The 17,059-nt window shown below is 44.8% G+C and overlaps 1 protein-coding gene across 2 annotated transcripts in view; it reads right to left on the bottom strand.

The window, feature by feature from the left end:
* Positions 1-17,059, bottom strand: part of HIKESHI (heat shock protein nuclear import factor hikeshi) — a 174,191-nt gene that overhangs the window by 40,216 nt on the left and 116,916 nt on the right. For both annotated transcript variants that reach the window (XM_069203988.1, XM_069203989.1), the window contains one exon: positions 3,551-3,669. In XM_069203988.1, the coding sequence (XP_069060089.1) occupies positions 3,551-3,669 (119 nt within the window). The remainder of the gene's footprint in view (positions 1-3,550; positions 3,670-17,059) is intronic.

The raw sequence follows: 17,059 nt of genomic DNA, 5'->3' as shown, positions 1-17,059 counted from the left end.
TTGTAGTTTTGTCAAGCCAGGGTTCCGCATTAATTAAACCTTCCATCCTTATTTAGAATTAACAGATTTTCTAGATGACTTGTTGAAGTGTTAAAGAAGAGTCCGTCTGTTTCACTGGCGCAGGAAGATCAAATCCCTTGGATGCCCTTTCTAATAGAGTGTGGATGTGCCCGATATCTTCCACTCTTTATGTGACTCCTCAGAGAATAGTGAGTTTATCCAGAATATTAGAGCCCTTAGACATGATTTTTCCTGTCAGAACTCAACAGCCCAGTTGTTATAATTAACAAGTAAAGTCCAATCAAAGTTCAGCAGAGGATGGAAATCAGTTGTCAATCTGAAGGAAACTGAGCATAGTTCGAAGACTCCCTTTACATAACGTGGGGTAAAAAAATCTGAAGTATGGTGGCCATGGAGGGGAAGAGTTATCCAAGTGCTGCGTCCCGGTCAGCTGGTGTTTGGTTCTATACAGAATGATGTGAATAGATTACCTATGTCAAATTTTGAGCATTGCTGTTTAATGTTTTGCTCTGTTCTACTTATTTTATTTATTGTGCGGCTCCCAACTCAATAATGGGAAGATTCAAGCATGTCAATCTATTCAAGATGTAATACGAGACCATAAGGAATTGCTTGCTCTGTATTTCCAGATCCCGATTCAGAAAAATAACCACAAATAAGCTCGCTGTAATGGACTTTTACTAGATGTAGTTTTAAACTGCTATGTATCGTCTCTTTAAAAATTCCTTTAACATGAACAAAATAAAGTGTTTTTCACAAGAGATTGTTCTCATCGGTGCATTACAGGGAGAACATAAGAATGGTTCACCTTTGTAACCAAATATACCTATGCTTTTGTTATTTGCCTATATTTCCAGATCCTGTAACAGGAAGGAGTTTATACAGGAGCTCCTCCATGAGCATGAAAAGAACACGTCTGGGGGGGTGCACAAAGTAAGTCTTTCAGACTTTGACACTTTCCGGATACGTCAAGCAGCCCTTTTAGGTTTACGATTTTGAACAAGTCTTTTAGACATGTAAGGCACAGGGAATTATTAGAGTTGTACTTTAATCATCATATTAGACTGAGGTACCTTTCTTCAAAAGAGATACATTTTTTGTAAGTTTAATATGGTTGTAAATAGAATGTAATCAACACATGTAAATAGAATGTAATCAACACATTAAAGAGGCTACATACAATAAAGAGGGGACAGGAAGGAGGAATGGAAAAGGAAGTAATGAGGGAATAACAATGGTGGTCTAAATACAAGTGGAAACTCAAAATTCTACTAATTTCTACAATGCAATTAACATAAATTTAAAATTGTTGCTGTTGTGCCACAAAGATTTAACACACAGCCTTCCGATTTGCTTAAAACTCTTACTAAATAAGTTGTGTTTATGCATACATATATTGTAAATTGCAGAATTTTAAACAAAATATGAATTGATAAGCCTTTTTCAGCACATTATTGAAAACTGACACATTGTATAGGATCATTTTGATAAGTTACATAAAGGTTCTCCAGTGTAAGAAGAAATATATAAAGCGTATGCTTTAAAGCATATGCAGTGGTTCAGTCATAAAGATAAGGTCAATTCTCTTTAATGATGATCTGAAACTCATCATCAGAAAAAAATATTCTTGCACAAATAATCCAATATTTAAAGAATTAGCAGGGCCAAGTAAGCTCTCCTTTATTGAGATCAGAGAGCTGTCTACTGTCACCCTCACTTTCCTAGGGATTCTTCAAATTGCTGTGCCAGCACTGCATGTTACGTATCTCAGGTGGACATGTCATCTGATTCTGAAGAAGAGATGTGGCATTGAAGTAAAAAGGGTCATATAACAGGATAAACACAGAGCCACTGTGGGTTGTGCAGACACCAGAAACTAACATTTTTGCTATGTACCCAGGAAGTTCAATATTTATATAAATATTAATTACTTTCAGGAAACAGTGCCATTTTTGTACTACCGTGTCCTACTGAAGACACAAGAAACATCAGAAAAAAGAAACACCACCATCACGGACAGGGAGTCCCTCTGAAGGAAATGTCTGAGCATGCCAGATTAGTATACTGCACCATGCTCACAAATTAGATGGCATAGCCTACTGACACCAGAGATACCTTTCACATACGGTTTCTCTTACTCTTTCCTTTCCCACTATTCCTAGTGATACCATTCCAGAAACTTTGGGAGCTGCCACTCTCAATTTTCCAGGGATCCTCCAACTTAATGCATAACTGCTGCTGCATATTCGGTATTATCAGTTATCGGTTTCTTCTCTGCCAGAAGCAGAATCATGCTGAAACGAGCCTGATAAGAAAGTGATTATGCTCTCCTGTGCACTCAAAGGAACTCAGATCAAGTACAGATCCTTGACGCCGCAGGTCCATTCGAGCCCTTAGGCTGGTAACTGCACACAGTGGCAAGCTGAGGGTCGGGAGCAGACCCTGATACAGTATCTGAGTAGCAGCCTTGTGCTACAGCTGACCAAGATGGAGAAGGCAGGCTGTGGCACTTGCAGAGAAAGCATGGGTCTGCTGATTTCAGGCCTGGAAATCAGATGGATGCCCTTACCAGGAGCAAGATAACACAATCAATACCCAATCACATAAAAGGATGAGGGAGTTCTGCACCGGGACAGGAAATATTCCTGTGGGCTAACTAACAACTTCAATGACACTTTCAATAAGAAATGGGTGGAGAAGGCTGACCCAAAGTCAGGTTTTCTAGAGTTCTTTTTGCCGATAAACACTCTGGAAAACAGCAAAACAATCTTTATCCTAAAAATAACTGTTTGCAACACTATTGATTGTTATTTGAAAGCTGGGTTATTGCTTCCCAATAGTATCCAGAAACTGGGGTGATGAGGTTCGGTCATATCTTAGGTGCATGATAAAAATTACATCAAGTATTACCATGAATGGATATCCAAATATGTTTTCTATCGTCCCTCCACAATTTGCAAATCCTTCAATTTGTACACTGTCAACTCTTGTGAGAGGCAACAATAGCCAGGGACTTTGGAGTTATGTAATTGAGATGGCGGCATTTTACACAAAATTATGGATGTACTGAACTTCCCACACAATCCACCATCTGCTGCATAATACACAAAGTACAGCGACAAAAAATAAAATTAATTTGGGTTGTAACTCACGCATATCAAACATCATGCAGAAAGCACCTCAAGGGGTACTGTCCAGTGGCAGACCCTTTGGAAAGGTAAGGTGATCACTTTCCAGTTGCTGCAAGATGTATTCAGATGTGAAACCGGTACTAATGGGTATTAATATTGCTGAAATGGAATTTGTGAGTGTTGAAATGACTACTGCAAAATAATACTGCCACAGAATGTGCAGCAATAGACCACAAAATGTGACTTTTCTTTCTCCATAATTTAGTCACCCCTTCTGCATGCTTTGGTTCTCTAAGGCGGCACAATTCCAACGACCTTGATTAAAGGACTAAAACAATAGCATCTTCGCTAGCACTACACACTGAAAGGTATGTATGTGTAAGAAGCTGCACCCTTACCATTTTAAAACTACATTTGCCGGGATGAACACTTCAGAGGGGTTTGGTGTCATCTGTGCCTGGGATACAGCAAACGATGTAGCAAAATTGTAGAAGTTGTCCAGCATTTTTTGTGTGAACTGAAAAACAGAATTGGTAGGCCAATCAGGATCTTCCTAACCACACAACAATAATTACACTTGTTTATCATCCATGTTATTGTATATAATTTGAGCTACACAATAATAAAACACAATATATTTTTACAATGTAATCAGCAGTTGCTGTAACTAAAATATTTTGTTGACTGAACTAAAATATTAAGGTAAGAACTTGGTGGCCCAGTCTTGTGCAAATAGTCAACACCATACAAAATATAAAAACAGAAGTAATATCCCCTGGTTTTGCTAAAAAAACAAAAAAACTGCACTTTGCTTTAATCATTAAACATCACTCACATAATTACCTCACTAGAGATAAAAACAGCTACCATAAATACTCTAACAGAACCATTTGTTATGTACAAGCCGTTCACACTGATCTAATATTTTAGCCCAAATCTATGGCAGTTTACCAGATGACAAAAGAGAAACAAATACTGGTTTGACTGTTTGTTGGAGGGAGTTGTTTGATATTAGTTGGGCGATATTGTACGTGTTATCCTATGCTGCCCTAAAAATACTTAGCATCTTGGGCCACAACTTATGAACAGACAACATGAGTTGGGGTAAGCTGTACCCGCAAAGAGAAGTGTTAAGAAAAGGAGCCAGAAAACTGTGTATAAGCTATGAACTAAAAAGGAATGCAAAGCTTATTACTCTGGTGTAGAAACTTTGAAAAACAGCTGGCTGCTGGTGTTGAGTTATTCTCGCTGGAGACTGCAAGGACGACTGTGAGGTACCGTGGGATGACAGAGATACCGTGGGAGGCCTGTGAGGTGAGTCTACGTAGACTTATGTGTGCACCTGCAGGAGCCAGCATGCCACTCCCCTATGGTCCTGGGGACCAAAATATTTAAAAAAAAAAGGAAAATGTGGGTTGGTGACCATGGGAGGGTGGCTGCTCATGGGGCGGGGGGGGGGGAGGTAAGTTGGCCATAGGACATGTGCAGCAGGCGCTCCTTTGTTAACTATAAATTGCGGATTTCAGTTTTTTTTTTTGTTTAAAATATTATGTTTAAACTGACATTTTCACCTAACTATAACGTCCCTTTAACCTTTAGTTTGTTATTCAGTTAATTTTGTAAGGTTTTTTTCAAATGTAAAGTGAGACATTATTAACATACCTAATTATAACGTCATCTTAACCCTTGGTTGTTTTAATGAATTTGTAGGATTTTATCGATCTAAAGTAATATTCTAATAACATACATAACTCTCTATGCCAACCGCCTGTACGCAGTATCCACTAAAGATACTTCTAGCCCGTTTCTTAGGCCAGGCTTAAAGACAGCTTTCCCTGTTTTACCAACATATGGCATAAAAATAAATACCGATATAGGGGCTTACATTTCGCCACATTTTGTTCAAACGTCACTCAAATTGTGCTCCCTCCCACTACCGCACAAAGTATAGATCAATGGACCAGCCGAATTCAGTAACTGGATGCTTTCACTCTGAGTGACTAGATTTTTGCCCTTGCACTTGTATAGATACTTGCATGAGCCCAGGAGTCACTTGCTGCTTTCAGCCCTAAACAGAGCAGAGGTGTTTTTTTAATTAAAGTTTTAAATAAAAGTATGTTCTAATTTTAAAAACATGGCACAAATCCTTTAGTACATTCTGTAAACAAATGGCTGCCTGTCTTATTATGCAAGTGCGTTGTGCAAAGGTAAATAATTTTTTTGAATGGATCTCAACAAACAGATAGCTGTGCCAGCAACTGGACACACGTTAAAATGGATTTCGGTCTCTTCGGAACGCCTGTCTGTGTTCGCTGTATGAGCTGTGACGCTCATAGCTTCAGGCTTTGTTTGCGGAGTGTGCGGGAGGCTTGGCTCCCTGCCATTTTCCTCCTTCCCCTCAGCTCCCTCTCTTCCATGTACCAGGGATGGCTTCCTATAGGCGAGAAAAAAAGACCATTTTCTGCTTTAGAGATTACGAAGACATCATACCACTTTTTTTTAAGGAGGGCTGAGTTGGACGTTTATCTCGATTTAGCCATGCTTCATGCTGCTGTACTGCATGACCACAACAAAATTTACAGGCAATACGTATTTGTTGTCATGATTTTCTGTGACACTGACTGGGCCTCAAGAACGGCTGAGCGCTGCAGTGTAGATAAAATGGGTAACATTATCAATGATGACTAAATGCAGAAGAATACAAATCCACAGCCGAGCTATTGTCTACAGTGAGGCGTGCAATACTTACAGATGTGTTAAATAGTAGCACGAACATGTTCATGCATACACGAGTAATTTGAAATATACAAATAGGTAACATATCCTTGCTTGGGGAAAATATTCCATCCTGAGTACAAAACCTGAAATATTTGTCAATATAAGGCAAAAAGAAATCATGACAATGCAAATGAACGAATCTGACTGTGTAACAATTTTGTGGATTAAGTGTGGTTCTCTGGGTTTCATGAAGCATAATTTATCTCATACGTTTTTTGGTGTCGCTGTGAGGAGGACCCTTTCCTGGCCATACTAATCAGCAACGTCATTCTTTCCAACGTCTCACCCCATTTTATTCAATAAGGAAGGTATATTTCAGTCCTTTTGGATGTCTGGTCTTTTGAGATCGCCTCAACTATCAAGCTAGACTAACTGTCCCCCTCAAAAAATCATAAATAATAAACATATATAGAAGGAATTTTGGTCAGCGAGCCGTTAAACGGTCATTCACATTTACTAATTCTGCCCACAACAACATGAGGAAAAGAGTCAAGTCACTTTACCCAGTGGCCCTGTTCACGGCGCCAGAAAAAGTTTATTTTACTTCAGTAACAAGGTTGGTACAAAGTGCACTTTTTATTCAATGTACTTATTAATATTAACTTTAAATACCTCCTATTTTTCCTCACTCCTTGTAACAAAATGTTAAAAATAGTTCAACTTACATTGTAGATGCCTGAAATGAGGGATTTGTTTAAGTGGTAATTTATTCTGCTGTGCGTCACACATATTAAAACAATGCACAGTGGAACTGAAAGGCTGGTTACTTTAAAAGCATGCATTGGCAAAGCCAATAAGTCTCGGCAATGGCCGTGCACCGAGCTTTTGGCATTGTCAATGTGAATGTTTTTATTTGCCATATGTTTGTGAGGTTGCGGATGTGTTGTGTGCCTGTGTTCAAATGTGTGTGATACTACTTTTGAGGAGGTACCAAAGTGCTAGCACGCAATTGGGTGTCATCAGGCTGCCTGTACATATATGTGTTTTGTGTGCGTTTAGAGATGCTCTTCTGATGTGCCAGTGAGTGTTTATCTACGGTGAAGTAAATGTGCAAGCCCAGAAAGGAAGTCACCAAGAGACCTGCAAGGAGTAAATCAATACGTTGTGCAGCACACAGTTCCCATTGTGCACCGTGATTCGTGTGCATTCTTTTAGTGTTACCGTTAACCTTTTAATCAGTTTTGAAATCTTCAGATGTCAAGCTAGATGCCCGAGTGTGCTTGGGGATATGATAATTTGAGGAAAGGCTCCGTTTTGTGGGTGTATATTGTGGTAAGAAGCTTTCAAGTTACGCTGGATGTTATTGCCCACTTTTTGGGTATCCAGTCTTCGGGACTCGGATACTAAAATGGCCGCTGCATATGTTTCGGAGTAATTGGTCCCTGCTCCTGTGGAAGGCTAAACCCTGTAAAATTACACATGCACGCCATGGACAAATGGGGAGAATGAATAATGGAGTGACAACGAAGCCAGCAAATCAGAAGCCTATGGTAGGGCTGAGGCCCACAAAGTAGGTACAACCTATCTCTTTTCGAGAAAGCACATGTGCGCTGTCTAGAGCCAAGACCTAACAAAACTGCGCTATAAGAACAACTGCATTGGTGAATATTAATTACAAAAAATTGTTTGGAAAGCCTAAAACAGTCACAAATATAATTATTTTCGTTGTGTCATATGCTTACAATAAAAAAATAAAAAAAAATTTTAAAAAAAAAATCGACCAAGGCACAAGTTTGCCAATGCTATTTTTAAAAAATATTAGTGCTGACTCCTGTTGGAGCCCCATAGGATTGGACCAGCATATCATGTGTGGAAAATGTCACTTACCCAGTGTACATCTGTTCGTGGCATGAGACGCTGCAGATTCACATGCTGTGCATTATCCTGCCATCTAGTGTTGGGCTCGGAGTGTTACAAGTTGTTTTTCTTCGAAGAAGTCTTTTCGAGTCACGAGACCGAGGGACTCCTCCCTTTCAGCTCCATTGCGCATGGGCGTCGACTCCATCTTAGATTGTTTTTCCCCGCAGAGGGTGAGGTAGGAGTTGTGTATATAGTAAAGGTGCCCATGTAATGGAGTAAGTATGTCTTTACATAATGTGATTATAAGTGATATATATATACACATTTACAAATGTACAAGTTTTTTCAACAATTATATATATATAGTTTTCATCAACTTAAAACGGCTAAAGGCTCCCGGGGAGCCGGGAGGGCGCATGTGAATCTGCAGCGTCTCATGCCACGAACAGATGTACACTGGGTAAGTGACATTTTCCGTTCGATGGCATGTGTAGCTGCAGATACACATGCTGTGCATAGACTAGTAAGCAGTTACTCCCCAAAAGCGGTGGCTTAGCTTGTAGGAGTTGAAGTTGTTTGAAATAATGTTCGTAATACTGCCTGTCCTACTGTGGCTTGTTGTGTTGTTAACACATCTACACAGTAGTGTTTCGTGAATGTATGAGGCGTAGACCATGTGGCTGCCTTACATATTTCTGTCATGGGTATATTTCCTAGAAAGGCCATTGTGGCGCCTTTTTTCCTAGTGGAGTGTGCCTTTGGGGTAATAGGCAGTTCTCTCTTTGCTTTAATATAGCAGGCTTGAATACATTTCACTATCCATCTGGCAATGCCTTGTTTGGATATTGGATTTCCTGCATGAGGTTTTTGGAAGGCTACAAACAATTTTTTGTTTTGCGAAATTGTTTTGTTCTGCGAAATTGTTTTGTTCTATCAATGTAATACATTAGTGCTCTTTTAATGTCTAATGTATGTAAGGCTCTTTCAGCTACTGAGTCTGGCTGTGGAAAAAAGACTGGGAGTTCCACTGTTTGGTTTAGGTGGAATGGTGAGATAACTTTTGGTAAAAATTTTGGATTTGTGCGTAGAACCACTTTACGTTTGTGTATTTGTATAAAGGGTTCTTGTATAGTAAATGCTTGTATTTCACTTACTCTTCTAAGAGATGTGATTGCTATTAGGAAGGCTACTTTCCAGGTTAAGTACTGCATTTCACAAGAGTGCATGGGTTCAAATGGTGGACCCATGAGTCGTGTTAATACAATATTAAAGTTCCACGAGGGAACTGGTGGTGTTCTTGGGGGTATGATTCTCTTTAGACCCTCCATAAATGCTTTGATGACTGGGATTCTAAAGAGTGATGTTGAATGTGTATTCTGCAGATAAGCAGATATCGCTGTGAGATGTATTTTAATGGACGAAAAAGCTAGATTTGTTTTTTGTAAGTGTAATAGGTAGCTTACAATGTTCTTTTGCGGACGCATGTAGTGGTTGAATTTGATTATTATGGCAGTAATAAACAAATCCTTTCCATTTATTTGCGTAACAATGTCTTGTAGTAGGTTTTCTTGCTTGTTTAATGACCTCCATACATTCTTGTGTAAGGTCTAAATGTCAAGATTCTAAGATTTCAGGAGCCAGATTGCTAGATTGAGCGATGATGGATTCGGGTGTCTGATCTGTTGTTTGTGTTGAGTTAACAGATCTGGTCTGTTTGGTAGTTTGATATGAGGTACTACTGACAGATCTAGTAGTGTTGTGTACCATGGCTGGCGTGCCCAAGTTGGTGCTATTAGTATTAGTTTGAGTTTGTTTTGACTCAATTTGTTTACTACGTACGGAAGGAGTGGGAGAGGGGGAAAAGCGTAAGCAAATATCCCTGACCAACTCATCCATAACGCATTGCCCTTGGAGTGAGGGTGCGGATACCTGGACGCGAAGTTTTGGCATTTTGAGTTTTCTTTTGTTGCGAATAGGTCTATTCGTGGTGTTCCCCAGCTTTGAAAGTAAGTTTGTAGTATCTGGGGATGAATTTCCCATTTGTGGGTTTGTTGGTGATCTCGAATTCCTGGGATGTATTGTGCTATTAGGCGAATGTGATTGTGAATCGCCCAATGCCAAATTCTTTGTGCTAAGAGACACAATTGTGATGAGTGTGTCCCTCCCTGTTTGTTTAGGTAATACATTGTTGTCATGTTGTCTGTTTTGACAAGAATGTGTTTGTGGGCTATTATCGGTTGAAATGCTTTCAATGCTAGAAATACTGCTAGCAGTTCCAGATGATAAGTTGGCTCTGTTGATCGTTCCATTGTCCCTGAATGCTGTGCTGGTTGAGGTGTGCTCCCCACCCTACCATGGAAGCATCTGTTGTGATCACGTATTGAGGCACAGGGTCTTGGAATGGCCACCCTTGGTTTAAATTTATAGGATTCCACCATTGAAACGAGGAGTGTGTTTGGCGGTCTATCAACACTAGATCTTGAAGTTGACCCTGTGCTTGTGTCCATTGTGTTGCTAGGCACTGTTGTAAGGGCCACATGTGTAGTCTTGCGTTTGGGACAATGGTTATGCATGAAGACATCATGCCTAGAAGTTTCATCACAAATCTCACTTGAAAGTGTTGGTTTGGGTACATGTTTAGTATTACATTTTGGAATGCTTGTACCCTTTGTGGACTTGGAGTGGCAATCCCTTTTAGTGTGTTGATTGTTGCTCCTAAGTATTGTTGTACTTGACACGGTTGTAGATGTGATTTCTGGTAGTTTATAGAGAACCCTAGCTTGTGAAGGCTTTCTATAACGTATTTTGTGTGTTGTAGACACTGTTGTTGAGTGCTGGTTTTTATTAACCAATCGTCTAAGTAAGGGAATACGTGCATGTGCTGCCTCCTGATATGAGCAGCTACTACCGCAAGGCATTTTGTGAATACCCTTGGTGCTGTTGTTATTCCGAACGGTAACACTTTGAATTGGTAATGCACGCCTTGGATTACAAACCTTAAGTATTTCCTGTGGGAAGGATGTATGGGTATGTGGAAGTAAGCATCCATGAGATCTAATGTTGACATGTAGTCCTTTTGTTTGAGCAAGGTAATCACGTCTTGAAGTGTCACCATGTGAAAGTGATCTGATTTGATGTAAAGATTTAGTGTTCTGAGGTCTAATATGGGTCTCAGGGTTTTGTCCTTTTTTGGAATTAGGAAATACAGGGAGTAAACACCTGTTCCTTTTTGATGGTTGGGTACCAGTTCTTTTGTTTCTTTTTGTAACAGCGCTTGGACTTCTAGTTGTAACAGGTCTAAGTGCTGTTTGGACATGTTGTGTGCTCTTGGAGGCACATTTGGTGGTATTTGTAGGAACTCTATGCAATAACCATGTTGGATAATGGCTCGGACCCACAAGTCTGTAGTTATGTCTTTCCAATTTTGGTAATAATCTGTGACTATCCCCCCCCCCCCCCCCCCCCACCCCCCACACAGGTGTTGTGTGTTGGGGGTTTGTGACGTTGGAGTCACCGTTTAGTTTGTGGGGTTTTTGGGCTTTGGAATTTCCCTCTTGTTTTAGGGAACTGTCCACCCCTATATTGTCCCCGGAAGCCTCCCCTTTGGTATTGGCCCTGGTATGTGGGTCTGGCCTGTGAGGTAGAGGGTTCTGTGCTTTGGGCCCGAAACCCCCCTCTAAAGTGTGGCTTCCTAAAAGTGCCTCTGCTCTGTGGGGAGTAGAGCGCGCCCATGTCAGTGTCCTTCTTTAGTTTGTCTATTGCTGTATCCACTTCTGGCCCAAACAATTGTTTTCCGTTGAATGGCATATTCAGCACAGCCTGCTGGATCTCTGGCTTAAATCCGGAGGTACGTAGCCACGCGTGTCTCCGAATGGTGACCGCCGTGTTTACTGTTCTGGCCGCCGTGTCTGCTGCGTCCATAGCTGATCTTATTTGATTGTTGGAGATGGTCTGGCCCTCCTCTACAACCTGTTGGGCATGCTTCTGGAATTCTTTGGGAAGGTCTTCAATGAAATGTTCCATTTCGTCCCAATGTGCCCTGTCGTATCTTGCCAATAGGGCCTGTGAATTGGCAATTCGCCATTGATTGGCTGCCTGTGCTGCCACCCTTTTGCCTGCAGCATCGAATTTCCGACTTTCTTTGTCGGGTGGTGGTGCGTCCCCAGAAGTTTGTGAGCTTGCCCTCTTTCGGGCTTCTCCCACTACCACTGAATCAGGAGTCAGCTGTTGCGTAATGTATACCGGGTCCGTAGGGGGAGGTTTATATTTCTTTTCCACCCTGGGTGTTATGGCTCTGCTCTTGACTGGGTCTTGAAACACCTGTTTGGCATGTTTTAACATGCCTGGTAACATTGGCAAACTTTGGTATAGGTTATGTGTTGATGACAGGGTATTGAACAAGAAGTCATCTTCTATAGGTTCTGAATGCAATGCTACGTTATGAAAAGTAGCCGCCCTGGAAACCACCTGCTTGTAAGCAGTACTATCTTCCGGTGATGATGGCCTTGCCGGGTAGCAATCCGGACTATTATCAGAGACTGGTGCATCGTACAGATCCCATGCATCTGGGTCATCTTGGCTCATCCCTGTGTGAGTTAGTGACTGCACCATTGGTGGTGTTGCTATTGGGGACAGATGTGGTGAGGGCGGTGGCGATGGCTGTGGAGAAAAGTGTGGTGTTTTTTCTTTAGCCACTTTTGCTTTTGGCTGCATTTCCGCCTCATGGAATGCGAGCTTCCGCTTGATTTTAATGGGGGGGGGGGAGAAGTGTACTTATTTTCCCCGTGTCCTTCTGTATATGGAGCCTCCTCTGTGTATGGTCTGGCTCTCCCATCCCCAAGTCTTGTTGTAATTGTGAGGAGAGGCCCTGTTCCGCCGTATAGGAGCTTCTTTTCGGCTCCGAGGCTGGGTGTTTCGGCACTGAAACTTTTTCTGTAGTCTTTTTCGGCTCCGAAGAAACCTTTTTGGCTTTCGGGGTACCGATTTCTCGGTGCCAGATCTGGTCAGAGCCGGTATCTCGGTGCCGAGTATATTCGGAGCCGGTATCTCGACCGAAGTCGGATGTCTTCGGCTGCTGTGAAGCCTTTTTCAGTGCTGATGCTTGGTCTTTCGGGTAAAGCCATGGCCTGTCGGCGGTGGCGTCCCCTTGGCTTTCATGATTTTCGAGTGAGTTTTTGCCGGGGCTCGTTTACTCACGGTTTGTTGCCTCGTCGGCTGCTCACTCTCGGCTCGTCCGAATCAGGAACAGAGAATTTCTGATGGATACAACTACCTGTGGATTCCTCACCTAATGAATACTCCCATGGCGCCAGCATTCGACGGAAATCTTCTTACTAGTCTCTGCACGTCGACGAGGACGTCACTCTAGCCCACGCGACGCCGTCTGACGTCATACAGGCAATAAGAGGTCCTCGCCGACGTGCCGATGACAGTTCCCTTTTTTCCGTGCATTCGAAACGGTTATCTTCGAGGGAGCTACTGTTACCTTCGTGGTTACAGAGTATTGTCTGCTGCGTAGCCTTCTCTGCGGTAATAATGTCTCAGAGGAAGTCGGGTTTCAAGCCCTGTCGAGAGTGTGGGGGCAAGATGTCAGTTACAGATCCTCACTCTGACTGTCTATGGTGTTTGAGCTCCGACCACGACGTCTCGACTTGCGATTCATGTCAACACATGAATCCGAAGGCCCTCAAAGAGCGTGAGGCCAAGTTATTCATGGCAAAGTCAAAGAAGAAGGAGAAACATCATAAGAAGTCTTCTTCGCCAAAGTCTCACCGGCGTCATCGAGACTCCCGGCGCCGTAGAGACTCACGACGTCATTCCAGCAAGGAGTCTCGTTCGTGGTCACCTTCGGCTCGGCGTCGGAGGACTTGGGTGGTCAGCCCCACGGTCACGCCGCATCCATCGACGCCGTTGCCCTCTCCGGCGTCAGCGACTTCGCCTGGTCAGGCGTCTGTGATTGAGGTGGTGCAGCCTCTTGTGTTTTCTCCGGCGTCGCAGACGTCGAGGCCGGCGTCGGGGTCGCCCTCGATCCAGGCACCCCAGTATCCGGCTTTTCCCACTCCTGGAGCCGATAGTACAGCGTTTCTTAATGCGATGTATACCATCTTTCAGCAGATGGCTCCAGGAGCTGCTCCGGCTGGTCCTTCGGGGCCCTTGGCCTTTTCGTTGGGTGATCCTGCGCCTCTTCGGCCGGCACCCTTTATGCCCTTTCTCCCTTTTGGGAATGTGGGCTCGGCGCCGGTGCCGGCATCGATGGCCGCTCCGGTGGCTTCGGATGTTTCGGCCCCGGAGGTTGCCCTTCCGTCGAAGTCAGGATTTTGCCCTGTGACTCCGGTTGGTCCATCGGCTCCAAGACCTCGTCCTCCGGCTCCTACCTCGGCGCCGAAGCTGCCTGTGGCGCCGGACGCGGTGTCAGACGCTTCTGGAGATCGGCGCCGTTCTTCGACGTCGGCGGAGGCCATGTCGACTCCGCGTATCGAGGAGAGACTTCATTCGAGGAGGCGTGCTCTCCGTCTTTTAGAAGAGCAGGAGTACCAGCGAGTCTTAGAGGAGGGAGAGATTGAGGACTCTGGAGACGGACTACATGGTCTGGATACAGCCAGTGGGTTGGACACTTCCCCTGAGTGGGACCTTTCGTCTCCAGGGGAATATACGGAGGAGGCTGCTTCCTTTCATGCTGTGGTGAGGAAGGCAGCGAGCTTTTTGGACCTGCCTTTGCCGGTGGCAGAGGCGAAGCAGAATTTGCTGACAGAGGTATTGCATCCGGCCTCTGCTGCAGCTGAGCCTCTCTTGCCATTTAATGAGGCTTTGCTGGATCCGGTGTTGGAGGTGTGGAAGAAGCCGGTGTCTTCCTCGGCCGTTCATAGGGCTGTGGCCAGGAGGTATCGAGCTGCACCATCTGACCCTGGCTTTCTCTCTAGACACCCTACGCCGGAGAGCTTGGTGGTGCAAGCCTCCTGTTCCTCAAAGTCAGCGCCTGGTTCCTTCCCGACGGTGCCTGGAGACAGAGACTCCAAGAAACTGGATGCGCAGTCCAAGAAAATATTTTCGTCATGCAGTTTGGCGTTGAAGGCCACCAACGCAACGTGCATTCTGGGGAGGTACATCCATGCTCTGATGGATGATATTTCGTCTTCATTTACGGAGCTCCCCCAGGGTCTCTTGGATGTGGTCTCGGACGCCCAGGCTGCCGCGACCCAGATTATCCAGTCTGGGCTGGACACGATCGACTCGGTGGCCAGGGCGATGGGCACGGCTGTGGTGGCAAGAAGACAGGCCTGGCTCCGAAACTCAGGGTTTTCTGCGGATGTGCAGTCGACCCTGCTGGACCTCCCATTTGATGGGGACAGACTGTTTGGAGCCAAGGCAGATTTGGCCTTGGAACGATTTAAGGAGAGCAGAGCCACAGCCAAATCGTTAGGACTGCAAGCTCCTTCTTCCTCTGCCTCTTCTAGATTTTTCAGGAGGTTTCGGGGATTTGGGCGTGGCTATTCTTCCTCTTCCTTTCGGGGGAGGTTCCAGCAACCCGCCTCTTCCCTCCCCTATAGGTCATTTAGAGGGAGGGGGAGGGGTGGGGCCCGTACCAGAGGAGCCTCTCAACAGCACTCTGCCTCTTCCTCGTCCTCTGGAGGGGTGCAGCAGGGGAAGCAGCCTTAGGCTTCCACCGTTTCCCACTCACTCCTCTCCTGTAGGGGGAAGATTACAGCATTTTCTCCACAAGTGGAAGTCTATCACAACGGACACTTGGGTTCTCGGCATTGTGGGGAAAGGCTACGCCCTTCCCTTTCGGGAGTTCCCGCCCCTAATCCCGCCCCGCCCATCTTATTGTTCAGAAGAACACCTCCTGTTGCTAGAACAGGAGGTTCAAGTCCTCCTTTCAAAGGGCGCGGTAGAGTTGGTCCCAGAGCAGGAAAAGGGTCGAGGTTGTTACTCAAGATACTTCCTGATTCCCAAAAAGGATGGTCAGTTGAGACCAATCCTGGATCTGAGGATCTTGAATTGGTTCCTCAAACAGGAAAAGTTCAAGATGCTGACCCTAGCACAGGTGCTTTTGGCGTTGAACAAGGAAGATTGGATGGTGTCTGTCGACTTGCAGGATGCTTACTTTCATATCCCGATACTCAAGTCGCACAGGAAGTATCTCCGGTTTGTGGTAGGGTCGCAGCACTATCAGTTTGCGGTCCTCCCGTTTGGTCTTACTTCAGCACCTCGAGTCTTCACAAAGGTGATGTCAGTGGTTGCGGCGGAGCTCAGAAGGAAGGGGATAGCAGTATTCCCTTACTTGGACGACTGGTTGATCAAAGCCAAGTCCCCGGAGCTTGTGTCGCATCATCTGCAGTCAACAACCCAGTTGTTGTTCGACCTGGGCTTTTCGGTGAACGTGCCCAAATCTCACCTGGAGCCCTCTCAGCGCCTCCTGTTCATAGGGGCAGTACTGGATACAACATTGAGTCGAGCCTTTCCTCCGCCTCAGCGGATTCAAGATATTCAGGAATTGGTTCCAATGTTTCGAAATGGAGCGGTAGTTCCAGTCCTCAAGGTCCTTCGTCTGCTCGGTCTGTTCGCCTCCTGCATTCTGTTGGTCACGCATGCTCGCTGGCACATGAGGGCTCTTCAGTGGTGCCTCCGAAGGCAGTGGTCTCAACACAAGGGAGATTTAGAAGGTACTGTCAAGATCTCCAGAGATGCTGCTGTGGAATTGAAGTGGTGGATTGCGGGCAACAATCTTTCACAGGGAAAGCCGTTCGCGCAGTCGCCACCAGTGGCCACGGTCATAACGGATGCTTCCACCCTAGGATGGGGAGCTCATCTGGGGGATCTGGAGATCAAAGGGCTTTGGTCTCCAGAGGAACAGGTGTTTCATATCAATCTGTTGGAGTTACGGGCTGTACGTCTGGCTCTCAAGGCCTTCCTCCCATCCCTTCGTGGTCAGTCGGTGCAGGTCCTGACGGACAATACTACCACGATGTGGTACATAAACAAACAGGGAGGAGTAGGGTCGTACCTTCTCTGCAGAGAAGCTCTTCGGCTATGGTCCTGGGCAAAGGACCATCAGATTTGCTTGGTGGCAAATCATCTGGCCGGGGTCTTGAATGTACGTGCGGACAGTCTCAGTCGCCAATTCTCGGCAGACCACGAGTGGCGTCTCCATCCAGATCAGGTCTGTCTAATCTTCCAGATATGGGGGTTTCCTCGGATAGATCTGTTTGCCACTCTAGAGAACGCGCATTGCCCGTTATTCTGCAGCCTCCAGTATCCGATGCAGGGAGCGTTGGGGGACGCGTTTCAGATAACCTGGTGCGACCAGTTGCTTTACGCGTTTCCCCCCA

This window comes from Pleurodeles waltl, chromosome 8, assembly GCF_031143425.1.
Source record: "Pleurodeles waltl isolate 20211129_DDA chromosome 8, aPleWal1.hap1.20221129, whole genome shotgun sequence".
NCBI classification, from domain to species: domain Eukaryota; kingdom Metazoa; phylum Chordata; class Amphibia; order Caudata; family Salamandridae; genus Pleurodeles; species Pleurodeles waltl.
Note: the sequence above shows the minus strand (reverse complement) of the source record. Positions and strands in the feature narration are given on the sequence as shown.